Source organism: Hipposideros armiger, unplaced genomic scaffold (assembly GCF_001890085.2).
Source record: "Hipposideros armiger isolate ML-2016 unplaced genomic scaffold, ASM189008v1 scaffold_44, whole genome shotgun sequence".
Taxonomy (NCBI): domain Eukaryota; kingdom Metazoa; phylum Chordata; class Mammalia; order Chiroptera; family Hipposideridae; genus Hipposideros; species Hipposideros armiger.
The window spans coordinates 146,700-159,591 of NW_017731394.1; the positions used below are offsets into that span (position 1 = coordinate 146,700).

Consider the following 12,892-nt stretch of genomic DNA (forward strand, 5'->3'; position numbering starts at 1 on the left):
AGAAAATTCACTCATGAGGAGCTTCTAGGTAAGACTAAAAGTTCAGAACAAAAGTCATAAAGTTATAGAACTAGCTATAAACTATTAAAAGGATATAGTGAATGATATATTAATACAAACGTCAGAGCTGGGGGAAAGGCAAGATGTAAGTGTGAGAAAGAATTTTACCTATTTGCTTATCTGCTGGCGATAAAACTAAAGTGAAAAGATAATATCTGAAAATTTATAGTGAGAACTATTATCCTTAACCTCATTTTGACCAATGAAGAGAAACCACTTGCTTACATGTTTGCCTTCCTGTTCTTCAAGGGTCTTCAGCGATGCAGAATTTATTAATAGTTGATCATTCTAGCATCCTGGCACACTATCTTCATTGGTATACATGGTTTTTGTTTTATTGTTTCCTACCTTATTCCCATATTCCTAAGCCCAGCCATCTTCCCCATACCATACTCTCTCTTATTTATGTATATCCTTTCAAATTTCTATTCTTCTTTCAATAAAGTAATCTCTGACCCCTGACTTCTGCCCCTCTCTCTCTCTCTCTCTGTCTCTGTCTTCATCCACTCTATCAGCACATCCTTTCAACTATATCTTCAACATATCCAGAGCCTGATCACTTCTTTCCTGCCACCTGTTGGCATCTCAGTGGCAGCTCAGCTCGGGCCGGGAATCGAACCGCTGTTGCTCAGAGCTCAAACTCTTGAGCAAGCTCTTAACCAACTGAGCCACTCGGCCAGCCCACCTGATCACTTCTTATGTCCTTTACCATGCTAACATAAGTCACCCACATTTCTTGCCAGATCTCTTGGAATAACTTCCTAATTAGTTTTGCCTCTTGCTCCTTGGTGGCTCCTGGTTTTCTCCAAAACAGCCCTAGTGAACTTTTTTAACATAGCACCTTCCAATAGAATATTCTGCAGTGGTGGAAATTTTCTGTGTGTGCTGTCCAATATAGCAGCCCCTAGCCACATGCAGCTAATGATGAGTGCATGACATGTGACACTGAATTTCTTTTTTATTTTAATTAAATGTAAGTAGCTGTATGTGACTAATGGCTATCTTGTTAGACAGTACAATTTTACAATGTAAGTCAGCTCTTATCACTACTCTGATTCAAACCCTCCAATGACTTCCAGTCTCACTCAGAATAATAAACCTACATTCTAAGAGAGATCCTATAACGCCCCAAATCCCTCCATGTCCTTACCCAATCTCATTGCTAGCTACCTCTCTGATCCTTTTGATCTTATTGGGATTGCAGAAAGGGTAAAGGGAATATCAAGAATGCTGTCTAGATTTCAGACATTAGAACTAGTACGGTGCCATTACTGACGTACTTAAACATACACATATATTCCACAGTATTTATTGAGCATCCTCTCTGATATGAACACCTTCTATGAACCTGAGTACCTTTTATGACCCTAGTGTTATGCTAAGCTCTAGGTTTGTTGCAGTAAACAAAGGAGCTTTTATTACAAGTTAACAAGTTGTCATCATCATAACTGTGTGACATACTGAAAATCTGGAAATAACCTAACAGTTGTCAGTGCAGGTTGGTTGAAATAAATTATGTTGCATCCAAACAACGGGATACCTTGCATACAAACGGAGGAGATCAAAAAACAGATTACAAAACAGAACATATATAATATAATAATATGTAATATAGGACATATTTGTAGAGAGTCATGTTGAACTGAATTATTTTTTGTGAAAGTGGTATCACTGTCAGACGGTGGATTGTTTGGCCCATGCATACAGTTCCTGCATCATGTCCTTTGTATTTTCCCAACTGTGACCTAGAGGTCTGTGCTGGTCAGTACTCTCCTTGGTTCCTCTAATCCATTCCTAGTCTCTGTATGTTCTTCTCTTAGTTACTGAGTACCCATGGAGAAGAGAATCAAACTCAATGTTGTTAGGTGAAAAGCATCAGAAAAGAAAAACCACTAAATGACAGCCTTCAGGGTAATAGTAATGGAATTTGTAACTTGAAAATTACCTGTGAATGGACTTCACAGTCTTTATAGTCACATACAAAGTATATGCTCATAACTGCAGTTCAGCAAACTATTTTACACAGCTCGTGGAGACATTTGATATTGTGCCTGTTGCCTTATAGGCACATTTCACTATTTGTCATAGGTGAATACCGGAAATATATGTGTAAATAGATTTTTGGTAATACAAATCATGTTTTCTCAGCATAATAATGTCAAAAATGCTTCATCTTCACTTTAATTCTAATTGGTAGTGATAACAATTTCTCTTCCTAAGTTTTTCTACAAGTAGTTAAATCAATATTTAAATTCACAAGAAGTTATGATTTTTTTAAACCCAGGAATGAATCATTTAACTGAGAAAAATTATTCTTAGAAAAGAAAAAGAAAAATCAGTCTTGAACCATATAATTTTAAGTCATAATGGACAACAGGGTTTACCTAGTGCAATTCTTTCAGTTTAAAGATGAGAAAATTTTGAAGCCCAGTACAGGAAAATTAAAGAATTTGCCTCATATCACACATTTAGCTACAGTTGTTACTGTAAATAGAACTAGAACCCAGATCTTCAGCATACTTTTCACTGTGCTATATTGGTGTCTCGAAATATTTGTAAATCTACACTTTTTAATATTAAATTTTCTTCATACTCGTACATCATGTACCAAGTTAATACAAGTGAGGCCTATTGGTGAAGGTCTCATCAATACAACTAAGAGAAATATCTTCCTAAGACTATACACCTAAATACTTGATTTGACTGATGTTGAATGGAGCCATGTTCAACCTCATCTGAGCCACATTAGTTTATTTGAACCCACAGACCTCTCATTGAGTCTGGATTTCACTGTGAGGCTTTATCTTAGTTTAGCCAAAGACCAGGTGACTTGAAGTGTTATGAAACTTGAGTTTTATTGTCACTTAATTGTTGTACAGCCTTGGGTAAATCACGTAACTTCTAATGGGTCTTAATTTTCTCAGCCATAAAATGGAGATAATGACTATACTTATCAAGTTTATGGTAATGATCAAATATTGTAAGCAGTGATACAAAAGGTTTCGAGTATTTACTTTGTACTAGAAATTTACCAGTCAATGAAATCAAATTCAAGTAGTCTTGTTAGAAACAAACCCTATGGGTAAACTTTTCACTTATCAAACAGTTAATTTTGTATATACATTATTTTATTTTTGTAATTTATCTTTTCACAAATGAAAGCTTTTTTCCTGTTACCCAAGCTTTTTTGTTGTTGTTGGTATATTTATTCTTTGATCACTTTTAAGACTTTTGAAAGTATTCCTTTGTTCATTGTTTGAGAAAATGAAAGGTAATTATCTATTTATTATCTACATGATTTCTTTTCTAGATATACTACATCAGGTTCTTTTTCTTACAGCAGATTTTTTATCTTTCTTAATGAGACTGAATGATAAAATTAATTTTTACAAGAAAACCAGTGCCATTTGTTGATATAAATTAAACTTTTCTGACACAAAATGTCATTAGACTTCTTGCTGATATTGATGGGCACAATATTTTTTTCTATCATCTTTTTAAAAGATGTTAAACTTTTCCATCAGTAGATAGATTGAATACATTTGTGTCATTGCGCCCCTTTTGTCCATGTTTTGTATATTAATATAATGAAATAAATTCCTGTCAGACAACATGTAAGCAGACACATGAATAATGCACATGGAACAATTTTTTTTAACTAAAGAAAATTTTAATACTTGATATTTTAAAGGTGAAAATTAAAGTTCTAATTGTCTTCATATTCTTTGTACTGTTAAAGTTTTAAACACATTGTGGAATCTCAAGAGAGATTATTTTACTATGAAAATCATGTAAAATAGCCTACATTATTTGCAATGTGCTGCCTTTGGAACATATTATAAATAGTGTGATAACCTAACCTTTGTTAAAGGTTTGGAAATAATAAGGAAGCCAGAGTGATATTTGTAACTGGGTTTCCTTTTTTGCCAACTCCTATTTGATGAGTTATTAGACTGCTGAACAACAACAAAAAAAGGCAATGTTCTCAAAATTACAGGGACTTAATAACAAAAAATTTAGATGACAGTAGAAGATATTTATTTTCAACAAAAAAAAATATATTATAAATATTGCTGACAAGGAAATGTAAGTCATGGAGACTAATACAAGTATTTTAATATCCATACTATATAAACTACAGTAGCTCACTTTTAAATACTGTAATTTCATGTATCCAAAAATGAATATTCTCAATCATATGTATTGATTTTTCCCCATTCTATTTTGTTATTTTTCCAAGAAATCTAATTAGTTGGAGGAATTATTTTATTGCTTATAAAGTTCTAAGCATTGTTGGTAATTGAATTATTTATGTCAGTGTTAAATAAGGAAAGAGATTAAGATGTATCAGCTTTATGTTTTCATTTTCATTCTCATATCAAAAGAAACCTCCTTACCTTTGAAGAGACTCTTAGATCTACTATAGTTATCTTAACAGACTGTGAGAATATGAAATAAATAACAGATCCTGTTGGTTGAATACATGGTGGCAATTAAAAAAACTAACAAGTAATTTATGACTGTGATATTTAATGATAAGCCTTCAGATAGCAAATTTACTACCAAGTACTTAGAGCAGATTTTCTTATTGAACAACTTTGGGCAGAGGGAAAATGCTTTAAAAACTTTTTTCATATATGAAATAATAATTGTCTTAGGTTCATGATTAGGATTAGAAGGCACTGAATATATTCTTGATCCATCTTCCTTTAACCCATAGTGACATTCGTCAAATGGTTGGCTGGAATTCATTTCATAATCTGGGATGTTGGAGCAGATTTTACCCCCTGTGCAAAGCTAATTGACCCAGATAGGAATTAAATCTGCTGTGTTCGAACAGCAACCCTGTGTTCTGAAAGTTGAGCTGGCCGGGACAAATGTGTATGAAGATAAGAAACAGTCACATCCCATTGCCCTCATGGAATATCATTATTTATAGATGCATTTCCTCACTCATGAAAATAGAAAAATGTGTTCATGTAATCCATTGTATTTACACTGAAAAATGGAAAAAGCTATACTGCCAAATTCTTCAGTCAGAGCCATATTTGTTTTGCACAGAACCAGATTCTTTTCTCTTGGTTTTCTTTTTTGTTTTTGTTAAATAGGTACTTCGTGGTTGGGTGTGACGGTTCAATAAAATATTTACAGAGACATGCATATGTTTTTGCTGAACAACCTACCATTGATTTTTGTACACTAAGCCGTCTGCTACATTTACTAACTTTTGTATTCTTTAATGTTGCATGTATGCTTCAAATTCTATTTCCTTCTTTCTTCAGGGCATTTCTTCTGGCTATGTGATTTATTTAGGATCACAGTGAAGCAAATTATGTTGTGTTTTTAAGGTTACCCACAGTTTTTTACAGCATTAGACCCTTCAGTGTCTATGAACCAGCTATGCTCCACAGCCGTAGCACACAAGTTGTCCTTACGAAATATCTTAAATTCAGCTAATGTGAAAGCAGATTTTCTTCACTGTTACTAAATTTTCTCGGAGATATTTTATAGCATTTGTGAAATATTTTAAAATAGTAACATTAATACTAACATTCATGCGGGAAATAGTTTAGGTCGACTTAAATTCATACATGTATTTTATTGTCTTTTATTTACAAATGAAGTGGAGTTTATACTCACTTGTCTTCATTTGTCTTAAAAGATCAAGTTTTGAATTCATATTATTTTAGCAGTTTACTCGAAGAATATTAGAAGTTTGATGGAAGATGAGCTCAGGTGATGAGCACATTGATTCAGGTATACTTGGCATAGCAGTTCATTAACTATGTGTTAATTATCTATGATTACTCCTGAAAAGCTATAGTGGCTTCATCTTTTAGGTTGCTTCATTAAATCATTAATTTTCTCGGCGGTAACTAAGCCTGACATAATTAAGTCATCTCAGTCTCCACAGATTTTTATCTTCCCATGATGTCAAGAACACTGAGCTAGTTAATATAAGACATTATAACTTCTCCCCTGGAAGTACTGACTTTATTTTTTGTAACTATTTATACTATTTTGGCTGATTTTAAAATTATATTTAATCTCATAAATGTATACCTTTTAATTATTTACTTACTGTTTTAGCTTACATTTGTATTTCCTGTGTAATAAGCCCATTTATGTATTTGAACCACTTCTTGCCAACAGTTCTTTGACCCATGGCTACATAGAGCTGCTTCAGTTTATCCAGAAAATCATTTATGAGGAAGGATTTGATGGATCCAATCCCCAGGTATTGAGTACCTTCAAAGCCTTTTATAATCATGTATGTAATGTTGTTTTCCAGCTCTCTAGGGGTAGACCCAGAATGTCTTAGAAAAGTCAACAATGAACAAGCTGTTTCCAAGCACAGAAGATGTAAATAGGCAGAGCACAGACAGCCTTAGTTTGACTGTTAATATGTATTTAGAATTTCAGCTAAGTTCTCAGTGAATGCACAAAAGATGTACACATACATTGTCAACATTATTATTTTTAAATATGTATTTCTAACGCCTGGAATTAATAACTAACCACATTTTGACAATTATTCTTAAATCTGCAAGGCTTGTCCTTGCCTATCTAAATTTATATTTCTGTCATTCAGGCTTTAATTTTGAATTACCTTATGAGTAAGAATTAATTTAAGATTTTATTTCTTATTACAGTATGCTTTTAGTTGTCTCATTGAATAAAAAATGCATTTTTATTTGCTATATTAAAATATTTTATAACTTAACTATTTTTCTGTAGCGCTATTTTTAAAACCTTCCTCCGAATTACCACTATTAAAGATGTTCCGGTTAGTTTAACTGAAACAAAATGAGGGAACTTTTATTTCTAGATATCATGCCTCTCAGAATTCTTCCTCAGTGATTTTAATTACTATAGCTGCAAAAAGATTTGCATTTCATTTATATTATTTTAGCAGAATTATTTCCAGAGCACCATTATTTTTATTGAAGAAGACAAAGAAGCCGAAAGTCTTAATTTTTGGCATTATCAACTACATTTGTTCTTAATTCGTAGATTTTAAAAATTCTTATAAACTTTACTGCTATATTTAACACTTGTAGAAAAATAAATGATTTTAAAATTTCTCTTGATCATCAGTTTAATAGAAGATTGAAAATACGTGTGTGTGGTGAAGCACACACATTTTTTTATAGATGGCTTTTCATGTATGTTACGGTTTTTGTGATGTCCCTTGGTGTTTAGTACAATTTTATTTTGCTCATTGTTTCTCCATTTTTGGTCCTAGCTAAGATTTATGGGCAACATGTCTTCTGTTTCATGGCGATGCCTGTCTGGAGAGGTAAATTGGTCCCTGACAGACACCTCTTCCCATTCGCTGTGGTAACTATGGAAACAGGCATGTCATAACAGTTCCTACAGTACAATGTGCGGAGCTGCTGCTCTTGCAGAATGATGACATATCTTCTAAGAGCAAGAAATTTTTTTAAAAAGTGATAGCAAAAAGACATACTTGTATGTTTATGCACGTGTATATGCGCGCGCACACACACACACACACACACACACACACACACACACACACTCAAAGAACCCTTAGTGAGTAAGCTGTTATTGGAATGGAATGAAAGGTTTCTTTTCTTAGTTGTTTATTTGAGTGTGTAAACAATACCATTAGTAAACAGTATTTTATTTTATGAACATTGATAGACAACAAGCTGATTTGGCTTTCTGAACCACAGGTTCTATAACTATTACTATTAACTTTCATAAAGAGTGAACAGGGTTGAGATAGACATTTCTATGTTGAACACCAAGAATGCCAAAAAAATATTTAATAAACTAAAACTATACAAATAAGTTATTATAAAAATATATTTCCAATTTTATTGGAACTAAAATATAGTTAATAAATATCCATATTGTTAAATTATAGATTGTATCATTTACTAAATTCCCTAGTCTACATGCCTGTCTCAGAAACTTTAGATGCGTTCAAGAAGCCACAAGAATACATCAGGCACTACTTCAAAAAATATTATTCCTGAGTCAAAATAATATTCTGACACTGAAATAAATCCTGCTTTTTAAAAGAAAATTTTCATCTTTTTTTTGTCACTACATTTTCAAATAAACTAGTTGTAGGCAACATATAGAAATAGACTCTAAGGAACGGAATATTATATACTATTGTATCGTTAACATTGTTAGTAAGCAGTGTAACTCATCTGTAAAGATACTTAGAGTAGAAATCTTTACAAATTGCTGTCATAATTTCATTTGTTTCTAAGTTTTGATTTTCAACTATTTAAGAAATATACAGTAAAAGAATTTGAACATTGATTTTACTTGGAATAGCAAATTAAATATCTTAGGTGTTCTTTCTCATAGGAATAAATTTAACTATTTATTGTTTAGCTATCAGAAAAAGTTTATTTTTTTAATTTCATTATGCCTCACAGTGTGCCCCGTTATTACATGGCATAGCAAAGGAATTATGTTTCAAAAAAACAGGAAATTTGCAGTTAAGCCTATTTTTGCAATGTATTGTCATATTTTTAAAAACATAAGTGTTTTCCATGTGTGGAAGTATTATGCTCAGTAACATTCTGATGTCCTGTGCACCTGCCTCACTTAAATCTCTTACCTCTCCTTCATTCTTTGGCTTAATATTTTCATGCTTATACCAGTTTATCTGTCAAAGTCACTCATCTTTTGTAGTTCTTCGGATTCATTTTTGTTAAAAACTTTCAGAAGGTACTTTCTGATACAACAGTAGTAGGTATTGGTGACAGTGGGTTAAAATATAGCCGCTCTTTAGTTTCTGAAATGTTGACAGGAAACAAGATGCTGCTTCCCTCCTTTCACCTTCACATTTCATTCTAATATCTAGCTTGTTTCTAGGTACGTTTCTCTCTGCCTTTTTCCAGATTGCTCTTTCTGTTGGGAATCTAACCTAAGCTACTGTTCAGGAGATAACAGGTTTAGGGATGAAATAAATGAACCTTAATCTTGCCATTTACCTAAATTATGAGTTTTTCAGTAATTCATAAAAAGGAATAACCTATCATATTTCACAGATATCTTAACCAAATTCACCAGAACCTTATTTATACTTCTAACATAGGCCCTGATATATCTTATTACTTCATTTCATTCAAGCAATGCAAAAAGGAAAAGCAGATTTTTGTGAATCACCTAGGATCACAGCATGTGGCCCCTGAGGTGGTTGTCTATCATAACCTTGATACAACCAGAAAAGAAACATTGAACCAGCTGCCTTGATCGTGTCATCATGCTTCAGGTCTTTGGAGTCAGGAAGTTTTTCCAAATGTGCTTAGACTCAACTCCTCTTTCTAAAACCTCATGCTTATAATTTTATCCAGGACATTGTGTCACTGTATATTTGAAGGATTGTATGGTCTCATAGAGCAATGTTCTAATTTTTTTATTTTAGAGATGAGGAAACGAAGGCCTAAGTAATGTATGTGTCTTACCCAGAATCATACATCAGTCCAGACTATGAGACTCTGTCTTGCTCATATTAATAACTACTGTCCCCTACGTTTTTCCTCTTCCCATATTTCAGTGTTTTATTCATTTTGTCTACTTTCTTTGTCAATAAATTCTCGTTGAAAAAGAATACACAAATTAGACTTCTATCTCTACTATCAGGGAGATAGATATATTGGGTTGGGCAATAACTACTTGGATAATAAAGTTTATTAATGGTATTTTATAGCAATAGCAAGGGGTATATTTTAGGGTATGGTTTGAACAGAGATCACACTGTAAAATGGCACATGTTCCAAGTCTTTGTCTGATCTTTCCCATCAGAATCATAGTAATGATTTTCCAGTTATTTCCATGCACCAGATTTTGCTAAGATCTTCCTTTGCCCAGAAATTTTGTTGCATTGCAAAGAAAGCATTTACAAAACATTGGTTCAGTTAGAATAACCCAAACAGTAAAATTTGTTATACATATATCTACTGGCAAACACTTTTTGACAATCATCCTAGGTTTTATTTAATGGTTTTTAAATATTCTTTTCCCTGAGAAAATGAGTCACTATTTTTATGACCTTAATATCAGTAAGCTTGAGTTCTAATTGTTCACCTGTTAAATTTTATGAAAAGTGTTGAACTTAAACTATTATTGTAAAAATAAAAATAGCTTTAAGAAAAGAAAAGTAGAGGCAAGTGTAAAAACATACATTTTTAAACTTCTTTCCAACAAAATGTCACGTAGTGGACACAGTAGAACTACATGAGAAATATTGAGTAGTTTATCGTTTATTGAAAAACTTAGAGAATTATGTAATACTAACAATGGTTTCTAAGCACACTGGTTTAGATTTTATTATTGACTGTGATTTGTTATATATTTAACTCTTTCAAATAGATTATTCAAGTAGTCACTGTTAAAATTTAGAAATAACTAAAAGCTTGAGGCTTATGATACTCTTCAAATTTTCCAAAAGTGGAAAGAAAAATCAACTCTGTTATTTTTGTTTGTTTGTTTTCTTTTATTCGTTTCAGGTGTACAAAACAACATAATGATTGGACATTTACATCCCTCACAAAGTGATAAGCCCCCCTCCCCAATCTATTACCCATCTGACACAGTACATAGTTACTACAGTACCATTGACTATATTCTCCATGCTGTACTTTACATCACATGGAAAAAAAAAAAATATATATATATGTATATATGTATATATGTATGTAATTATAATTGACATTCAGTATTATTTTACATCAGCTTTAGGTGTATGTACAGCACAGTGGTCAGGCATCTATACCATCTATGAAGTGATCTGTTATTTTTCTAAACTCTTGTAATCTAGAATATTTTCTTTATATTACCTTATTATTGATAGTCCATAAAGCTTTTGACCGTATCTACTGATATTGTCTCCCTGATCTGTTATAAATAAAAATGAGAACTGGCAAAAGTAAAAGATGTATCCTATGGGTTAACAAAACTTAATTTTTTTTTTACCTCTCCCCCACTTCCCATTAGAAAAAACAGAAAAACATTTTAAGAATAGGAATCCAGAATCTTGGTTCACCTTTGTGGGGAGATGACATTTGCTGTACCGAAAACTGTGACAACAGTCACAGCCTTACAAAGTTCCTCTATATTCTTCGTGGTCTTCTACGAACCTCTCTTTCAGCCTGTATCATCACAATGCCAACACATCTGATCCAGGTAAGAACTTTCCAAAACTGCTTTCCCCTATCTAATGGTACGTAGTCAAGGACAAAGTATAAATGTTTTATGAGTCTGATAAGTTATTTTGATATGCCCCTTGGATAAAAGAGATTTCAGGTGCTTAAAACACCAGAGCGACAATATCTCTTTTAATTTAGATGATTAAATTGTGTATTTGTGGTTTTAATATACTGTGAGCATATGATAAATTCATCTTTACTAGTTTTTTTCTTTGATTTCTTATGAAGTTACAAATATATTGTGATATGAGGTTGATTTTTGCTGTGGTATCTTTTAATTAATCATAAAGCTGATGTGAACATAAGTCTTAAAGAGATATTTGTAAACCTATTCATAGCAGCATTAATCACTCTAGCTAAAATGTGGAAGCAAACTTGAGTATCCTTCAATAGATGAAGAGATAAGCAAAATGTGGCATATATTGCAGTGGAATATTATTCAGTATTGAAAAGGAAGGAAATTCTGACACATGCTACCACATGAATGAATCTTCAGGACATTATGCTAAGTGAAATAAGTGTCACAAGAAGATATTGTGATTCCAGTGATATGAGGTACTGAGGGTAGTCAAAATGAGAGACATAAAGCAATATGGTGATTGCCAGGGACTGGGGGGGGGAGGAGAGAATGGGGAGTTATTGTTTAATGGTTTTATAAGATGAAAGAGCTCTCCAGATGGTTGGTGGTGATGGTAGCACAACATTATGAACATATGTAATACCGCTGAAAGGTACACATAAAAATGGATAAAATGGTAAATGTTATTTTTAAAATTTTGTAACAGTTAATATTATTTTATGTTATTTTTTCCTAATGCACATATTGAAACACCTTGATTAGAAATGACTTTTATAGCAATTTTGAGTTGTTCTTATTTACTTCTGTAGGAAATAACAATAACGATAGCATCTAACAAATACAGACCACTTACTTTAAGTCAGGACCTAACAATTCTTTTAAAAGTTTTATGTAAATACTGTTATCTACATTTTCTACATAAGGAAACTGAGGTACAGAGAAGTTAAGAAACTGCAACTGGGTTCAATCCTTGAGAAACCATAATTTGAATCCAGAAAATCAGGTTTCAGAACCACATTATAGGAAACCTGTACAAGAATTTTAACAGGCTTTTATTCTGGAATTAAGTCTTTCAAAGCTAATAAATCTCAAATATTTAATTTTAGAACTAGAAAGGACTTGAGGGGATCATCTGAACTCCTGCCTCTGAACAAGTAAAACATTATCTCTGTTTTGCACCTGAGGTCTGAACTGAAATGACAATTGTTCAAGCAAGTCTATGAAACAAGGACTGTATCAGTGAGAACTGTACATTTAATTAAGTTAACAGAAATATAACAGATATAATTGGAATTTGGATTTCACCAAGAAAATAAGGAAATGCCGTTTGAAGATGCTTTACCTAAATATACTGTCCAGCAGTTAAAGCTGAGACTTTAAGGGCTATGAAGTTTATGGAACATGTCATAATAATCCTTGAACTTTCCTCCAATCTACAGGAAAAACATTTGCATTTTGTTTATATCAGCTTTTAAGACAAAGTCACTATTTTACGTGTCTGTTTAAAAATTTTAAATTTGCTGATATAACACCATATTCTTTCCTCCACAAGAGG

General features: G+C 32.5%; 1 protein-coding gene across 2 annotated transcripts in view; it reads left to right on the plus strand.

Moving 5' to 3' along the window:
* ELP4 (elongator acetyltransferase complex subunit 4) overlaps window positions 1-12,892 on the plus strand; it is a 218,689-nt gene that overhangs the window by 56,952 nt on the left and 148,845 nt on the right. Inside the window, exons 6-8 of one of the 2 annotated variants that reach the window (XM_019639465.1) lie at window positions 6,214-6,298; window positions 7,307-7,360; window positions 11,047-11,235. In XM_019639465.1, coding sequence (XP_019495010.1) covers window positions 6,214-6,298; window positions 7,307-7,360; window positions 11,047-11,235 — 328 coding nt within the window. The remainder of the gene's footprint in view (window positions 1-6,213; window positions 6,299-7,306; window positions 7,361-11,046; window positions 11,236-12,892) is intronic. The other variant, XM_019639466.1, reaches the window with a different exon arrangement.